Source organism: Asterias amurensis, chromosome 16 (assembly GCF_032118995.1).
Source record: "Asterias amurensis chromosome 16, ASM3211899v1".
NCBI lineage: Eukaryota > Metazoa > Echinodermata > Asteroidea > Forcipulatida > Asteriidae > Asterias > Asterias amurensis.
Window position 1 is genome coordinate 12,758,996 of NC_092663.1, and position 19,276 is coordinate 12,778,271.

General features: G+C 38.8%; 1 protein-coding gene across 3 annotated transcripts in view; it reads left to right on the forward strand.

Moving 5' to 3' along the window:
- LOC139949048 (uncharacterized) overlaps positions 1 to 19,276 on the forward strand; it is an 83,141-nt gene that overhangs the window by 54,366 nt on the left and 9,499 nt on the right. For 2 of the 3 annotated variants that reach the window (XR_011787509.1, XM_071947447.1), the window contains exon 1: positions 15,559 to 16,195. Coding sequence is in view for 2 of the 3 variants with exons in the window: in XM_071947447.1 (XP_071803548.1) it covers positions 15,905 to 16,195 (291 nt within the window). In the remaining variant the exon portion in view is untranslated. Of the gene's footprint in view, positions 1 to 15,558; positions 16,196 to 19,276 lie in introns of those variants that run through there. The other variant, XM_071947448.1, reaches the window with a different exon arrangement.

Consider the following 19,276-nt stretch of genomic DNA (forward strand, 5'->3'; position numbering starts at 1 on the left):
AAGTAAAACGCAAACCTTTCGCGAAGGTTTGCGTTTTGTTAACGAATTTCATTTTATTGAAAAAGCACGTACAGTTATAGTTGAATGTATAATGACCTACTGCAGTATTGAAGGCACCAATGACAATATTGTGATTTGTTAAATGTGTTCTTGAAATTGGAGTTGAGCAAACACAAACTGATTTACAGCGGGATTTGAACCTGTGACCTCAGGCTTGACCTGGGTCCAATTTCAAAGAGCTGCTATGCACAAAAATTTGCTTAGCATGAAATGTTTGCCTTGATAAAAACAGGATTTCCCAACCAAATTTCTATGTGATTTCCAAGATAACAATACAACAGCTGAATAAAAGTAACTAGGAAATGCAACCAAATGGAAAGTCGGTTGGTAACCCTGTTTTTACCAATGACGTTTCATGCTAAGCAAATTTTCGTGCTTAGCAGCTCTATGAAATTGGGCCCTGCTGGCGCTCTACGAACCGGAGCTCGCTGTCTTTGTTGGTGTATCCACTCAAAAGCCATTCTACCTATTACTATCGCAGGGTTCACATCCCAGTTGGGAAATGACAGGAGACCCATCAACACTTGAGACTTTTTATTTAAAGACACTGGACACCTTTGGTAATTGTCAATGACAAGTGTTCTCACTAGGTGTATCTCAACATACGCATAAAATAATGAACTTTTAGTCGGGCAGCAATTGGACATGCCCGCACGCCCTCTTCCGGGCATGTGACGCACTGGTACGGAAATTCAACAACAAACCATTACATTGCACATTGTTCCTCTTATGAGTTATACTCACTAAGGAACAGTTTGTAATTAAATTGCTTAAAAGGGTATTTGCAAGATGAATTGTGTTGAGGGCTAATAAAGTAAATAATGATATGTTATGATTTTTGTTTGCAAAAAGTATAGTTGCAGAGAAAACATCGTTATCATCAAATCGCATCTCTGCCGAGTGCACTACTTCTCCGCATGGGATAATCTAAAACTTTATTTCTAGTTTGCGTTCAAACGACATGACTGATGTGGCCCTGATGCTGTCAGAACATAACTGTAGCTGAAAAAGTTAATATTTGATGAATTACCATTGATGTATTTACATTCGTTGTTTACTTTGCTTATCAAAATGGTTCTGAAGTGGTAAAAAGTACATCTGAAGTCATTTGTGAAAGTCTGTTCAACTTTAAAATCCACACTTTTGTACTACGAATCTGCCGCAATGTCGTAGTACTTTTGAATGTGATTTTTTTCCTTTCTAAATTGATTCCAAATTGTAAATCCTGAAATTAAAATTCGCAGGTAAATTGTTGAGGATGGCAAGTCTAAAGTGCAGGGGAAAATGCTACCGGGACACGGCCTAATAACAGTACCACTTGGTTTTTGTATGCCCACGTGCACTTTTGAAAGCGACTCCTGCTCCCGCCGTTGGCTTCCCGTGGGATAGAAGATAAAACCCATTGAAGCCACCTATGGAGACATTTTGCTACTCCCCAAAAGTACAACAACGAACACAAAATGAATTTGTTCTGAAATTATCTTTTGTGTATTATAGCAATGCAATATCCAGCTTCGTGGAGTGGCGATATGCCACCCCAGCATCTTCAGTGCGACAGAACATCACTATTTTATTTAGTAAGTTTAATTATGGACTAATATTGTACAGACCAAACAAAATGTAATATCAAGTGAAGATAGCATTCCATTGTGCGTTTATTTATGTGTGTTTCCACACACATTTAATATAATAATTAGATTTGTATCTTGTGTTTTAGTATTTACATTTTGTACATGTCGGTTTTGCATACAGCTCTTTTGCCCTAAGGGAAAAAAATCGAGCATATATAATGCAATTAGAACATACTTTATACATCTATATTGAAAAGCGCACGCGATATGAATTGTATACACTAAAACGTGAGGGCACAAAAACGGGTCACTTTAACCAGAAATTGTGTCAAATCTTGGCAGCATTGAGGAGCAATATCTGGGTTAATTTGTTTCAAGTTTATGCATAAATCCACCTGGGATGTAGCTGTTGATTGAGAAACAGAAATTTAGAGCCTTTTTCCAGTAAATCGTGTTCGTTTTACATTAAAACTCCCAAGTGCGCATTAGTCCATTTGGGACAATAATGAAACTCTGCCAAACTGGCAATGCTTAAACTCAATACACTAGGAATGTACCAGGGGACAAGCTGCATAGCAATCACACAGTCTTCTTAAAGAGCCAATAAAGGATGATTTCCATATGTCAACTATTACCAAATAGACATCGCAGATACCGGTTAATAACCATTTTACTTTTAAAATTTGCATTTAGTAATAAATAACTCGAGTCAAAAATGCACCCAGCCGCGCGGCTTTTTCAGCCGAGAGTCAAAAACGGCTTATCTATTATAAGGACCCTGGACGCGAGTGAAGTTTTTCCCCTATTGGTTTTGAACACAGTTCTTCAGCTTTGGCATTTCCACACCAAATAGCCGCCACTGACGTCATGATTCCTTTGTCGCGCGGGTTTGTTTGACCCCACGTTTTTCAGCAATTTGGCTTGGAGCGTTCTGGAGAAAAACCCATTTTTACCATGTTTTAACGTGAGGAAAGAGACTCGATGTATTTTTTACGTTTCCTGGATGGACTGCAGCTGTTAGACAACTGTAATATACCTATATATTTGAGATCATCCTTTATTGGCTGTTTCATGGTCTAGAAGTTGTATTTTGCCTTTCTATGGGCGGATCCAGGAATGCTGGTTCGGATGAGGTCAGGTGTTTCACACAATATTACTACACCACAGATCTAGACTCGTTTGTGTACGAGTCAATGGGGAATTGTCTTGAAACAGCGGACCAGTCTATGTTGTAGAAAATCCAGTGGGTAAGCGACCTTTCCCTGGCCTCTCAAACGTTAGAATACGCCTCACAGGCGTATTCTCTACGAGGTCAGGGAAATTAACAATCATCGAAAATTGAAAAATAATACAGACGACCTTTATTATCCACCAGTTGCTAACTGGTAATATAATTTAAAGCACCAACCGTAAAACTGCAAATGGCGATGTTGTGTATATACATTAAATGTTGTCGGCTAAAAAAGATATGCCCACTGGATCTTTGTGTTTAGGGTCTGTGAAATTTATTGACAAATGCCCCACTGAAGATCCCATAAATGTAAACATTTTGTAGTTTCAATGATTGTTTAAAAAGGGTTCATGTTTGCCAGTCGTACAAATATTTTTGACTATTTTATGTGCAAAATGTGTGAAAACTGAATTATGCAGGAAGCCTTGCATAATCAGAATCTTGGTTTCACAATGCCTAGTCGGGCCGTAGCCACATATTGTTGACTGTTTTAACAGGCATACAGAACGAGAGACGTGTTTCTTGCAAACTCTGTCTGTGTCGAGAGACTTGAGCCACTTTGCGAACCACTCAGTTTGTGTGCTCGTCCAAGCCCAACAAACATCGGAAAGACATGCAGTCGCCTGATTACTTCTCGGGAGTGGGCAGGCGTGAAGCAGCATCAAGTAGCGGTTCACTTAAAGACACTGGACACTATTGGTAATTGTCAAAGACCAGGGCCCAATTTCATGGCTCTGCTTACCGGCGAATTCTGCACTTACGATCACGATTCCCCGCCTATACGTGCAAACGCCGAATTTTTGTGCTAGCCTTGTAAGCGTACAATACGCACGCGCATAAGCCAAATTCGCCGCTAACCCGTGAAATACGCTTGCTGTAAGCACAGAATCCCCTGATTCCTTCCGTAAGCGCCGATTCTGTGCGTACGGTAAGCAAAACCATGGGTGTTGTCATATATGATACTTAAAAAGAATCGAAATTAACGTCTTATAGGTGTTAAATTACACCAATGCAATTGTTTTTCCAGATCGAATAGTGTAGTATTTAACACCCTTGGTGTGTATTTGTATTCTCTCTGCGATATCTATACGGTATGATTCTAACACCCCAGTTTGTGTGTACCCTGCTTTCGATTTCACCAAACTCTTCCTAACTTAGAATTGATTTTAAAACTTAGGATGAGTCTCAACTCTGAACTGTAGCATGTAAACCTTTAGATTATTCCTAAGTTTTATGACGAGTCACTCATCATAACTCGAGATCCTCGCGGCTGGTCATCACATTGGCAGTCAGTTGGCGCAATGTGTCTTTACTTAACTCTGCAGTGCATTATCATCCAGACAAGTAGAATGTCCGAATCAAGGTTCTTCTAGAACTTCTCGCTTAAAGCAGGCATTCTGACAAATCTACATCACGCAAGTTTCTGAAATAGACCTGTAAATGGGTTTTCAGATGTTATTAGTATTTCTCACTAATATAGGCCCGACACTTCAACGGCTTAAAAAGCAAAGTACTATATGTGACAAAAGGTAATAAAACACGTCACGTTGCTTTATTAAGAAACGTTAAATGTGACTTATTAAGTGTTCTTCAAAATGCTTACTTCGTGTTTAATTTACCTCGTGTCTTTATGACATTTTTTTCAACCCACGTGTCCCCCTTAAACTTCCTTTTTGATTTGTATATGTACAGTATAAGTGTCAACAGTAAGGCCAGCAAAAAATATTGCTCGGAGGGGTGGCTTCAGTGTAACGAAATGTGACTTAACAAGCATTTCTTAAAGAAGTTTTAGCTCATTAAGAAATGACCGATTGTTGATGTTCCTGCCTGTAAGTTACAAATTGAGAATCCAGGCTACAAGAGGGACGACAACAAACGCGATTTCCTTGTATCAGTTGGGCTGGAACAACGAACAACGGTCTTAAAAATTGTGTCCCTGAGCAAGACACTTAAACCATAATTGCTTCACTCCGCCCAGGGGGGTAAATGGGTACATGTGAGATGGTTTTTTTGATTGGTTGTCCTTTCTCTATGGTTTAGCAGAGTAGCGCATATATTTGTAGCACATGTTGTATACTCCCAATGGAGCTAAGACGGTTTAAGGAATGCATTATATGGCCCTGTGACCAGGGGTAATAATGTTGAGGTGCTTTAAGAAGCCCTTCGGATATAAAAAGTGCGAAATAAAAACAGATTATCATTTATAGTTATTGATTATTAATTCGTAATGTTGTTCTTGGATCATGTCAAAATATTTGCGTTTTTCGTTCTTAAAATGGAAAACAAAAATTGTCATTGAGGGCCCGGTCCAGACCCGCATCGCACACGAGTGACTGAAAAACATCGTTCTTTCAACTGAAAACGAACTCAAGTCGTTTTCTACACGAGTTAGCGTGTGGTTATAATTAAGATGTACAGCGTGTGTCGATGTTAATTTGCTCCCCAGCCAGCCATTCGTCATTTTTTACAAATCTTAACTCAACCGAAAAGAGCGCCGTCGTGCCGGCCATTTAACATCCCAAAGCAAATGCTTAAATTTTCTGCCGCGACGACTCTCTAATAAATTACCCAAACCTTAAAAAAGACTCGTGACTATAAATTAACTCATGGCCTGGGGAATTTTGTTTCTTTCTTTCTCTTTCGAAAAACGAGGAATTAAAAAGAGGGTTGATTTCATTTGCTCGAGCGAGGTGACGATTTTTGATAGGCTGGTCACGACCGTTGGCCGTGAGTGAATCACCGACCGTACCAACGATGTGCCTCCTCGCTCAATTTGCCCGGCAGACATCTCTTCCTTCGTGAACCACTAAGAAATCAACATGAATCAATATTCATGTGTAAGAGTCGGGACACTCTTTTTCGGCCTTAATTGAGTAACAAGTCTTGGGTTTTTTTAAATGTGCCCCTACAGTATTTTGCTGCTGAACGCCAGCATAAATTACTGCTTAGGAAATTACAGGCGTTTCCAATAACTGAGATGTAAAGCTTTGAGTTTATAAATTTAAAGTTGCCGTAGATTTAAAATATTGACGAGAATGTACACACCAGTGAGACTATACTTTTTATTGCACCAATAAATCATCTTCTTTTAAAAACTAACTAACTAACTACTAACCGTCCCCCCCCCCCCCAAAAAAAAAAAAAAAAAAAAAAAAAAACGAAAAAACTAATTCCCTCACTTTACATTGTACCGGACCCCCCCCCAAAAAAAAAATAAATAAATAAATAAATAAATAAATAAATAAATAAATAAATAAATAAATAAATAAAAATATATGTATATATACATATATATATATTTCTCTCCCTATACAAAAATAGTCCAAGAGCAAATGCTTCTTGGAAATTGACAATATTAAATATTAGTTTGTGGCATTCTCATGTTGCGTGATAACCGACCCCAATCAAAAGCCAACATGTACTAATTTGTGCATTGGGTGACGGTGGCAATGTTCTTTGGATGTATAGTGACGACTTATGTCTGCACATGCATAGACTAGCAATTAGTCGAACATTGACGTAAATCATAACTGCTCCCCCTGGATGGGAAGAGCACCACAGTGGCACCTCATAAAATATACGGTTAATAATTACCGAGGAGCCATTTCTAAGATTGAAAAACACATGCAAATATACTTGTTATATTCTTCAGCAACACAAGCTCAGACAGTTAAAGGGTGCAACCATGTATTTTTTCCTTCAAGATTTAAGGCCTATAATGTTGAAGATGTAGGCTTTTCAAGACAGGAGCCGGAGGCAGTGTTGGGAACAGAGCCGTCAACCGTAGCAATAGCCAAATCCAAAATCACAGTTTAATCCAGAACAAGAGCCAAGCCAGGAATGAGAACGAGGCATTTTTAAAGTTTTGCCGGATCAAAGGCATCATCATTAGCTTGATCAGGAGTCGGATTTATAGTGCAATAGAAACAGCATACAAATAGGGCTCTTGGTGAAAGCAATGCAGCCGTCGATTTCACAAAACTCTTCCTAACTTAAGACTAATCTTAGAACTTGGGACGAGTCCCAACCCTGCACTGTAGCATGCAGACCTTAAGATTAATCCTAAGTTAGGAAGGGTTACTCGTCCTAACTCGAGATAAGACGAGTCCTAAACTCCTTGTGAAATCGACCCCCGGAGTATAAGAGTGCAAAAGACGGAGTTGGAAACTGCACTTGAGCCAGGGTTGCCGACTCGATTGGTTGTTACCAACCGTTGTTCATATTATGTTATATAACTCATTCTTAAACGATGGTTCTCTGCCTAAGCTAATGTACACTGCCAAAAAATGTTCCGTATAAAACACGAAACACATGATTAAGGTTTGCGTCAACCGTTTGGTACCAGATCCTCATATAGCTTCTCTTCAATATCGATCGTTACTTTCACATATGTGCTGCACGATCACGACACGACGGACTAGAGACTACAGACTAGATGAACCTTCTAACTATGGGAATTGTCGTCAGAATAATCCCGAAAGGAACTCCTCGAAAATGGTTTCCAATCGCCTTCCACCCTGAAAATTCTGATTGCGCATTTCCCAAAACAAATATTGACTGGGTATCAGGGGGAATACGGTGTAAACAGCGGGGTTATTGACAACACAGCCTATCACAATCACCCAGCTTCCGGATCTGTGCTACGCTCCACAGAGTGTCTTTATCAAGCATTCCACCCACGTCTGGCTGAAGCCTCATTCCAAAGACTGCGCGAATCAGATCATCCGTATGCAATTTTTTGTCTGCACACTAGAATTGCAATCCTCACAAATGTTCCTGATGGTTGTTTTTTTAAGGATTCCCTTTCTTAAATCGTTTTAGAAAAGAAAGTTTCATTACTGAAGAGCACAACGGCAGTGGAAACTTCTTAGTGCAGTAAAAATTTGTCGGCGCATCTGATTAAACATTCCCAGTTCCGGAAATATCCTGATCCATTTGTGTGTCAGCTTGACTCAGAAATGGGTCAGCCCCTCGGAACTCAGAACCCAATATTCTGACCCGGGAGTCTTTACAGTGTACGCATACCAACATGTCCACAACACATGTTTTATGGATAACACGCGCTCTGTATATTACACCATTAAAGCTCACATCCAAACACTTCGCGGAACTCTAACGCGATCTTCTTGACACCATTTCAACTCATGCAAGTCCCCTGCTAGTCCAAACACCTCTTACCCGCTTATAAAACACTAGGCTTTGGTGCTTGGAGCGTCGATCGTTTGCCGAGCGGTTTTCCCTTTCCGTTCCATGCATTATTGAAGGAAATACTTCGCCTTGATATCGCCTACCGCCACAGGTGAGGGACACTGAATTCATCATCCTGGATCTAAGGAAGGACGAGGAGCCGGATCAAGGAATCGATCGGCCCTGAACAAACAAATTTAACGATAATAAAATGGATTTTGTTTTCTGCCGGTGCGCGTTTGTGATTAAGCGTAATGTTAAGGTTGCTCTGGACTGTACTGTGTATTAGTATGCTTCTATAACCACATTTTATTTTTCGTTCATACCTTGCACACGAACGCGCGCAGCGCTGCTCCTAGTTATTATTGACATGTGCTTATACTGGGTGCCATGTTGCCTCGTCGATAGGCTTTTTTTTGTGCAAACAAGTCTTTGCACTTTTACTCGACGAGGACATAATTCCAGTGCTTGCACATTGTCGTCAATAATTTTTATAAAAATGATCATCAAATTGGTTTTCATCAATGCTCTCGTTCAAAGCAGTCTTTACAATTTGTGTTTCTAATTATAATATAAAAAAAGGGATGATAGCTGAAGATAATTAAAAACCACTGTAAAAATTCAAGTGTATTGTACTGGGTGGTGATTAATAAAAGTGGGAAAGCAACCTATTCACTGTTCTTTTGTGAGAACAAAATTAGCTTTCGCTAACTGCTTGGAAACTTAATAGTATAAAAGCAACAGATAGTTTATAGCCTGACGGTTCAACCCTATAGCAGAGTCTTTCTCTTGTGCTAAACTGAAAAGGGGACTTTTTAGGTCGTTATGGACTCATTGGCACTTCCAAGAGCCTGGCATATTTCTGTGTCAAAATGAGTCATTCATGGGTCAAATTGACACAGAATCGAAGTTGAAACCCCACATTGAACCAGTTTCCGTGTCAGCTTGACCTGGGAGAAATGTTTCTTTTTCTGTACAGCGAAATTGCCACTGTTGTAGTACTGTTCAATGGGAATTTCATACTCTAAATCGATTAAAAAATGGAACCCTTCAACAAAAATCAGGAGACAAATTTAGAAGGGCAATTCTATACTAAAGACAAAACATAGAAAGAAATGGGGCAGAACTCATGGGAGCCACTTTTACTTTTCGAGCTGTCCCTTATATTATATGGGTCTTCAAAAAGAGTGGTGGTTATTTCATTCTTTTAGAGGGGTTTCATTCCAGGACAGAGTGAAACATCACTCAAAAAGATGCAAACTTCAATCTAAAAGAGTGGAAGACCACTCGAAAAAGAGTTGTTCTTCATATGGCTCTTCAAATAGTGATTTTTTACTCTTTTACATTAAGAGATTAATCCGGGTCAATTCTGACCCTGGAGTTATTTCTAGTGTGTACAAGTCTCGTTGTTAACAACCTCGTTAACTATTAATGCCACACATTTGATAGTTGAAGGAAACTTAATTGGTTCTCAGCATGAATAGGGCCCCAAGTACAACAAACATCTAAGGCGGTGTTCGAATTGTTTGGCTTAGGCTGTGGCTTGACAGCTATAATGATTCCATACGTTAACGCCAATGGGAGGCCCAAAGCAACACCCTTATAGCAACAGCTGCAGCCGCAAATTAGGACACAGTCGAAAATGTTCCAATAAGTCAATGTTAAAGTGCGGGTCGCAACAGGGCCAACTACACTCGGGATGGCACTTCCAGAGCTTCGTACGCTCGAGTGTGTGATTCTACAAACTTCTGCAAAGAAGATACCTTTAAGGCTGTGTGTCATGTTTGTGCAGTCATCAGCAACATTCGCCGTATACGTATCGTTTCATGAATATTCGAATGCGACAACCAAGCACATAATACAGAATCTTTACAAACAAACTTAAATGTTTGCTGTGTCCATACGCTGCAAGGTGGATTGAATAATGTGACATGGTGTCAATTTTAACCCCCAGTTTAACCACAATTTTTTTGTACCATGTATATTTCTGGCTTCGTACAATAGTGTTTTTTATATACTCATATTGGAGGATACAACATCATAACTTTTATATGTAAATTATTGTATAGGTAAGTTACTATATGTTTACCCTCATGACATACTTTCGCAAGTGTGCTGATTCCGTTCACACAGCAGAATGTCACGCGGCACGTTTTATAATTTTCCGGTTGCTGCATTCACATGGTCACAGCCTCAGGGAAGAAATGCATGGTGGGTTTTTATTCTCTTTTTGGCGGGTGCAAAATTGGGTTATGAAAGTTGGCAGGGTCAGAGAGCCGCTGGGGAAACGTGCTTAATGCATTGTGAATGTGGTTTATTTCCCCAGAAATGATTTATCTTGTTTTTGTCACTAGAATCTTATACCAAAATTCCTCGCCAGTTAGTTTCAGCCCAATCAGATTGTTCAACGTTTTGATAAAGCTGGTTACAAGATACTTGCTATGGGTTAAAGACAGTGGACACTATTGGTAATTGTCAAAGACTAGTCTTCACAGATGGTGTATCTCAACATATGCATAAAATAACAAACCTAGGTGAAAAGCTGGTTAAATTATAGATAATAGTTTCCTTTACGGTGTAGCTGGTTGAAGTATATATTGCTATATTATGTGATATTAAACATTATCAAAAAGCTAAGATTCTTCATGTATCGGTGTGACTATAGTATTTTTAGTGTAAGTTCTCTGTACGCAAAATTAAAATATTCATGTTGTTTACATAATATTATGCCAATTAGTGTTACAGTTCATTTACTTTTAATATTTTCAAATCATGCACTCGAGCAAACTTCTTAACGAAAAATATATAATATATTAATGGTAAAAACGACCTGCAGTGATGATGCTTGCGTGAAATATTGCTTACTGTAGTAGAAATTTCAAGCAATAACAGCTCAATTTATCTGTACAGGCAATAAGTCATTTCATTATATTTAGTGCTTTTTTAATCGATCGTTGAGCGTGAGAGGGCAACATGTAACGAGGTTGAAATGACAAGGCGCTATTCTCTTGACAATTTACAATGGATTGGTGTCAAAGATATCTTTTAAATTATTGAAGATGTTTAATCGACACTGTTGTTATGCATAGGGTTCGGCTACTATTCGGAAGATATTCACTGGGTTGTGTGTATACTACATTATTTTCGCAAGGGTACGTTCATTTCAACCTCAATGACTTTGATATCGAAAATATGCGCTGCCGTCTCGAGAACAAGAAAACTCAAAAAAAGTTAAACATGTGGAGAAGAAATTTCTCACTAAATCTTTGGAAACTGAGAAAGACTTTAGACATTAAGCCCTTTTAATAGTCATCTGAAAGCACACGTAAATTGTGCAACAAGGTTTTTTTTTCCCTCATTCTCTTGCAACTTCGATGACCAATTGGGTCCAAATTTTTACAGACATGTTATTTCATGCATTTGTTAATATATACACAAAGTGAGACAACCGGTCTTTGACAATTACCAAAGGTGTCCAGTGCCTTTTACAGACAGTAGTAATACAAATATTAAAACTGATTCAGAGACTAGTTTAGATTTAAAAAAAAACTCATTCTAAATTTCACAATTTCGTGTGCCCGTGATTGCTTCAAAGTGTGAAAACTGAGCGGACACCCTGAATGAAAATTGACACAAGAAACCGTCTAATAATGCTTGCGAAAAAAGTGTCCATCTAAGCAATCAAAACAATCCCGCGGCAGAGAATTCTGCAGTGACAGCAAAGCTCGGCTTTGCGTCGCTCTCCCCACATACTGAAGCGAAGCAATTTTGTCGTCACTCCACAAACCGCCCGTGGGACCTAATTCAATAATGGCCCAAAAGACGCGAAATATTATTTCACCAAACAGGTTAGTGATCGATCACGTAAGACTATCGGTGCAATTTGCCTCTGTGCGGGTCCCCCGAGGATGGGGGCGATGTGTCCACTGCCGTCCCTCGGTTCCGTCCCGGTGTTGGACCGGGTGTGATTGTTATTTCTATAAAAGTAAAAAACTTTATATAAAAAAAACCCTGCATGAACTGCTTCTCTGCTCCGAGCACAGAGACATGACATTGACGCGGGGGTTTACGGGTTGTTGTCCGGTGTGATGACTACTTTAAAGGCACCAAACACTGTTGGTAATTGCTCAAAATGACCGTGAGCATAAAAACCTACTTTGTAACGAGCAATTGAAAGCTGTTAATAATAAAATACTGTGTGGTAAATGAGAAAGAGGTAGTTTCTCACTCAGTTGATATTAAAAGACTTCAGGCCAGAGGTGCAAAAACTGATTGTTTGTGCAAATGTTCGGATACACTAAATGAGAATACTGGTCTCCATTACTTAAGGTGTATAGTGCATTAAGAGTGAATGTAATAACGTCGGTTTTTATAACTAAGTGTTTTTATAATGTATGCATATTTATTTGGTTCGGAGATCTAATTTCTTACGGGCAATGATGTAAGCCTCCTCGTTGGTATGTTCAATGAGCCCCGAATGCCTAATAAACATTAGTCAAATTTAACTAAATAAGATAACAGTTTCACAAGCAAAACCGATTCACAGTTTCTTAAAATGTTCATCAAGAACCACAATTGTAACATAAACCATAAATTGAGACCGGTCGAGCAGTTTTCAAAAGTGTTTGTATAAACAGTAGGTTTAAGACATTTAGTTAGTGTATTGTGCTTTTTTATGTTTTCGTCATTAACTCTATGATTTTACATGTACCAGTCTTAAAACTAATTGTGAAGTGAAGTGTGATATGAAAAATATTGATCTTTAAAGACCGGGACGTACCTTTGCCACAAACCAACAACGAGTTATTCCTTTAACGGAGTGATATAACTCAACCCGCCTGCGCTATGGTAACCACGCACCGCATCCAAGCTAACTGTGGGTGTTATTTCAGAACCTACGGGCTTTGGGTTTCCGAATTATTATTTGCAGAGTGTTGATTGATTTCCAGTAGTAGGGCGACTTCAGATTGATTGAATCATTGGATAGATGAGAAATAAGGAAATTCAGTTTGGTTTGGACACGTGTTTATTATTGAAAAGAAGATTCTACAGTTTTTTGTTGAAACCGCATACACTTGTTTTTCAGGGAAGCATGAATAACACAAAAAATTCGCATCAATCAGTACTTCCATGCAGTATCAGAGTCCGGCTTTCTCCAGAAGACGAGCAGAGCATACTGATCGAAACGTCGAGTTGAAATCAGCGGTTCTTTACAGAACCACCCCAACTCATTTACAGATTATCATCACACGTGGTTACCGCACACCTTTACTATTAAATTAATATACAGTGCGAACACACATCGGTGTATAGGGGGAAAATCTTACTATTCTTTATCACCGATGCAAATTTCCATCTATCAAATCGTTGCAGTACATAATCTGCCTCTAGGGGCTACCGGGCAATTTAAGCGTTCTAGTTGGTAAGACACTGCTATAGAATTCCGTCGTGGGTTCGAATCCGACCCGAGTAGTATGCCTATTTTTATCACAGAGTTAGGGATAGTATTGAGTACACAGTGCTAACACACATCGGTGTATATGTGTAAAACAAAAAAGGTAATATTCTTTATTCCGATTACAATTACGATCTATTTTGAATGTGTGTATTTCTTGTAAAGAATTCAACACAATGGAAAATATGATTGAGTTATCAGCAGAGGGGAAATTAGACATTTTAATTTGCCGAGGAAATCGTGTTAATCATTGACTGGTAATAACCTATTGCGTAAACTACCTTTAAATAATCAATCGTTTGAAGAAACAGTTGGTTACCGATTTACTTGATCACCCAAGCGCGAAGCGCATTTCTTTCACAACGGCACGCGTGTGTGTTCAGAGGCCAGTATATTACAAAATCAATTATTAACCTGTTCATTTCATGTTAGAGCAAACATACGAATGACATTTTTCTTGCATTTCATATAATGCAACAAATCGAACGAGGTCAGGCGCAGGTTCTTGATTTTACTCTGATAATTAAATAGTAAACAAGAAGGCACCACTGGACACGTTTGGTGTTGTCAAAGACCAGTATTCTCACTTGGTTTATTTATCCCAACATATACATAAAATAAAAAATCTGTGTAAATTTGGACTCAATTTGTCATCGACTCGTTGTAAGAGACATTTGGGGGGAAAAATCACAAATTTGTGTGCTTTCGGATGCTTCATAAAGGTCTTCAGGAAGTCTTTGTATATTTGAGTGAAAAGTTACCTCTTTCTAAAAACAAAACTACGTTACTTCAGTGGGAGCCGTTTCTCACAATGTTTTATACTTATCATCAGGTCTCCATTGCTTGTAAACAAAGTATGTTTGTATGCTTAAACATTATTTTCAGTAATTACCAATAGTGTACAGTGCCTTTAAAGTAAGAAACGCTTGGTCATTGAAGAGTTACATTAATTAGTGTAACAACAACTGACTATCTCTGCATCCACTGACAGTAATTAAACAGTTTACATCCAGCGCAATGGTCTGCGCGCAGTGGTCAGTTTGTGTGTGTAAACAGTCATTCGATTTGAACTGCTAGTGCGTGCACGTGCTCACAACAAACCACGTATATCCCACATTGGCAAAGCAACCGTTGATCAGGTCGGTGTGTGTAGTGGGCGGTTTGTAGACACAGTCGTGGAATGGTTTATAAAACGGCTCGCAACATGCCGCGCGTATAATTCCTTAATCACCGATTCTAGTACAATACCGCCTTGAAGAGCAAACACCGCAAAGTGCTCTGGAAATACTTGGTTTTTATACAACAGTGGCTTTATGTCTACAACGGCAGTGAACGTTGCATCTGAGCGATATTTTGCATGTAACACGACACTTAAAACCATGCTTGACCGTGGTATCTGTTTTCGCTGTTATTGCTTTCTGCAACAGTAATGCTGCTAGGCGGACTTCAGTTTATTTTTTAAATTTCCACACTCTGAAATGTGTGGTGGATGTATATTTTAGATTGTTCTGTGCTGTTTGAGGAACTCCGTATGGATTGGATGACTGTGTGTGTATACAGTCCTGACTCAAACATCATTCAACAAGCCGGTCTTGTCCCCAAGTGCAAATATTAAAGACTCTTGCTCTAGAACTCCGGAAAGCCACAGTAGTGCTGTATCTTTGGAAGTGTTTGATGAAGACAGCTGTTTCTGCTTATGGAAACGTCGTTATGTATCATTCTTCTCTCATTTTCAGGAAGTAGTGCAGAAAACAACTCGGTCGTCCAAACATCCGGCAGCAGAAATCCCCATGAAAAACAGTTGTATAACTTTGCCGTTTTATAATTTGACTGGAAAAACCCGTTGTATTACCGTTTTTCGTTTAGTGTTTTCGGTTTAGTTAAAGGGACACTTGATCTGGATCATATTGGAGCAACTCTTCAAGAAAAAGGTGCCCGAGTAATATTTATAATGTAGCGTCACGTACGACTCCTGTTCACCATTTCCATCCTAAAAGGGGAACATTGTTACTTTTGCTGAGGCCTCAGTGGAATTTGTGCGAGTGATCACTGGATGTACACTTTCCCTGGGAAGATTTTGATAACTCAGGAACATCGAAGAAAGTGTCAGTGTTGGATGTCATCTTGTTCCGTGTATCGATCTAGTCTCCAACTATCGCGCGCCCTTTATGTGCTTTTAAATTAGGACCGAGTGATATACTGTGTGTTGCACGTTCGTTTGGCGTTTCTGTGCAAACCTACAGATACTATAATTCGGAAACTCAGTATTAAGCAAACACTTCCGGGGGCTAGATTCACCCATCGCCGGAGTAAGAAGCTTTTCTTGAAACACTTTTGGCTCGAGGGGGTGAATAACGTTGCTGTACTTTTAAAGTGTTTTGGATTTGAAAAGCCGCTACGATGGATACGTCTGTGTGTCTCAAAACAATAACTTTTACTGTCGTCTTGTTTACAGCTATGGTCGTGATGCGGTCAGGCTGGGGTGCGGCTGAGGGGGGCGAGGCCCGCAGTGATACCCTGAAATGCTACACCTGCGCAGCAAACGACTTCGAGGAGGATTTCGAAGACAAGTTGTCCAACTGTGAGAACGGGAAGACGAGTAGGACAGTGGAATGCCCGTACGAGATACACAGGGCCAGGGATAAAATAGGAAAGGATTACAACGACTTCATAATGTATCCGAGCTGTACGGTAAGTACTTTTCTTTGGGTATGGCTTTATCACTACCTGGCTAAATTGTATCACTGTTGAAACATGTACACATATATTACTACCTGTGTAAGATTTCAAACTGTGGAAACTAATAAAACATGGAAGGGGAGAAGAACATCCATTTCAATTAGAGCCCAATTTCATTAAGATTAATCTTAAGCTCATTTATTTGTCCATTTTTGGCAGCATCTTTTTAAATTACAATTTCACATGTTCCATTGTGATTGGCATCCTGCTTGTTTTTATTTGATTAAATGCGAATCTTGCTGCACATTCAAGATGAAAGTACTGCGTTTTTTTTTTAAATAAATATCTGGAATACTTTCTAATCCAAAGATAACTTTCCCATAAAATGTAATTGATACCGTGTGTGATTTTTTCCTAAAAAACTAAATACTACCCCATTCGCAAGGACTCTGTACCTTCAATATCCAAAACTACAAGCACAAATCATTGAGAAAAAAAAACGGTTTCTTAAAACCAATTTTAATCAAATTTCTACCCCCCCCCCCTCCCATTTTCGCTGACCGGAGGATGAAACCATGAATGCAAGGTTTTATCCTGCAAACAAAATTGCCTTTTCCAATCTGAAGTTGTGGAAAATATATTAGCTAGTTGCATTTTGTAAATTGCCAATTTGCAAACGCCCATCAGAACATCTTGAGTTTCAATTCTTACGACAGAAATATCAAATTCCAGAAATCAATTTCATTCCGGTCGCATAAGCCAAAAGAAGAAAACAAAAATAATAAAACAAACCATCTGTTTTCACTTTGCTTATACAAATATTAATGTGTTTTCCTTAACGGCAGTGGACACTATTGGTAATTACTCAAAATAATTATTAGCATAAAAACTTTCTTGGTGACGAGTAATGGGGAGAGGTTGATGGTAAAACATTGAGAGAAACGGCTCCCTTTGAAGTGCCATAGTTTTTGAGAAAGAAGTAATTTTCCATGAATTTGATTTCGAGACCTCAGATTTAGAACTTGAGGTCTCGAAATCAACCATCTAAACGCACACAACTTCGTGTGACAAGGGTGTTTTTTTCTTTCATTATTATCTCGCAAGTTCGATGACCGATTGAGCTCAAGTTTTCACAAGTTTGTTATTTTATGCATATGTTGAGATACACCAACTGTGAAGGCTAGTCTTTGACAATTACCAATAGTGTCCACTGCCTTTAAATATGAATACGTGTCAGTCTAATTTGATCAAACGATTGATAATTCGTGGTTCGAGTAATTTGTAGTATTTGTTAAACGACGATTAACCTTCATTGGGGAATTTATATTTTACAACCACAAGTATTATAATATAATCAAAGACAACCTTCGTTTCTGTTTTACAATGTACCAGTACATGTAACCGTTAAAGAGTTTGATACCTTGTGTAGATCACGGTTTTGGCAACGACATGAATTCCTACTCACTGTGAATGAAGATGTATATAGAATAATTTACGAGAAAGCTTCAGCTTCATTTGTCGTCAATTTATTTAAGAAAAACACATTAATGATCACAAGAGAGTCGCGTTAATTCGTACGGTTGTACATTCTAAAAGAAATTCGTTCAGCTGAGACAAAATTTATGTTCGTGAAATTTGTTTTCCTAATTTCTCAAAAACTGCAGCATAACAGCAAGTTATTATCTAAGGTCTCTAAATCAAAGTCGTGGAAAATTACTTCTTTCTCGAAAACTACGTCACTTCATGGCTCCGTTTCTCACAATGTTTTATACTATCAACCTCTCCCCATTACTCGTTACCAAGTGAGGATTTATGCAAATAATTTTGATTAATTACCAATAGTGTTCACTGCCTTCAAGGCATGTAGGCCTAAAGGTCGATGTAAATGTAGGGACGTTTGTGTTTTGTTTCGTGCAAATGGTACACAAACCCTTTAATACATGCTGACCAAAATGTCACAGCTGAGCAGACAGACGTGTTTAAAAATGACACTTCAAACATTGGTACCAGCACATTAGTTAAAGTTCAAGTACTAGAGGGGAATGAAAACAAATACAAACGAATGCCAATCAAGTTCTATAAAATGACTTGATGACAATCGTTCTTTCCCTAGTGTATATTTACCCGGTCATTATTTGTCACAGGCAATAATAACGAATGCAAAACAGACCCTGAAACTACAGTCGTAGGGGCAAATTATTGGCAATAAAGGGCTTTGGTTTAGAAGCGTGCATCAGCTTTCGATAGGTTTAAAGCAGTTTGAGAAGCATTTTATTGTGACGTAGTGTGATTAACGTAAAAAGATATCAGTTCTATAACCCAACATTTGAATCAGAGAAGCGTTACTGCAGTAACTGTTCTCATACTTGTGTATTCTTGTTAAGGATAACTGCGTGGACATTATACGCTCCGGATTTTCGGCATTGTTTCAAAAGCGCGACCAAATTAAATTGAAATTTTGTCCTCTTAATATGTTTTCTGTTTGTACCTCCGCATTTAAAAAGGATCAAAACAATCAAAAGGTTCCAGAATCAAAGTTTAACTTTGCATTTAACTTTGCATAAAGAACGTCAACAACTCAGATGCACGAAAGTGAATCAATTTTAACTTTAGTGTCACCCAGTACTCCGGAACACTCACTTTGGGCCCAGAATAATATATACAAAAAGAACATTTTTGAATGCACAAAAAAAGTTGCAGACTGCGATCAACAAACATGCCCCAAGTAAAAGTAATATTCAATCCGGATTCGGGTCACTTTCGTCAAACGTATACAAATCCCCAAACCCCTCGTTCTCTGAAAAATAGTCATCTTTGACTATTCGTGAACCCCGTTTGTACAGTTATCGCTTGCTGCTCAGGATGCTGCGAATATTATTGTACATCTATACAGTATTGCCCTCAACAACTTACCGAAGTAGAAATTCAATATTGGTTCGAGGGGGAACAAAACTCTTGTCAAAACCTATACGACTCCCGAACCCCTCACCGGTGAACCCCTCGCTCTCTGAAAAAAATAGACATCTTCGACTATTTGGGAAGTCCGTCTGTACTTCTCGCTTGCCGCTCATGATGCTGCGGCTATTCTGCGGC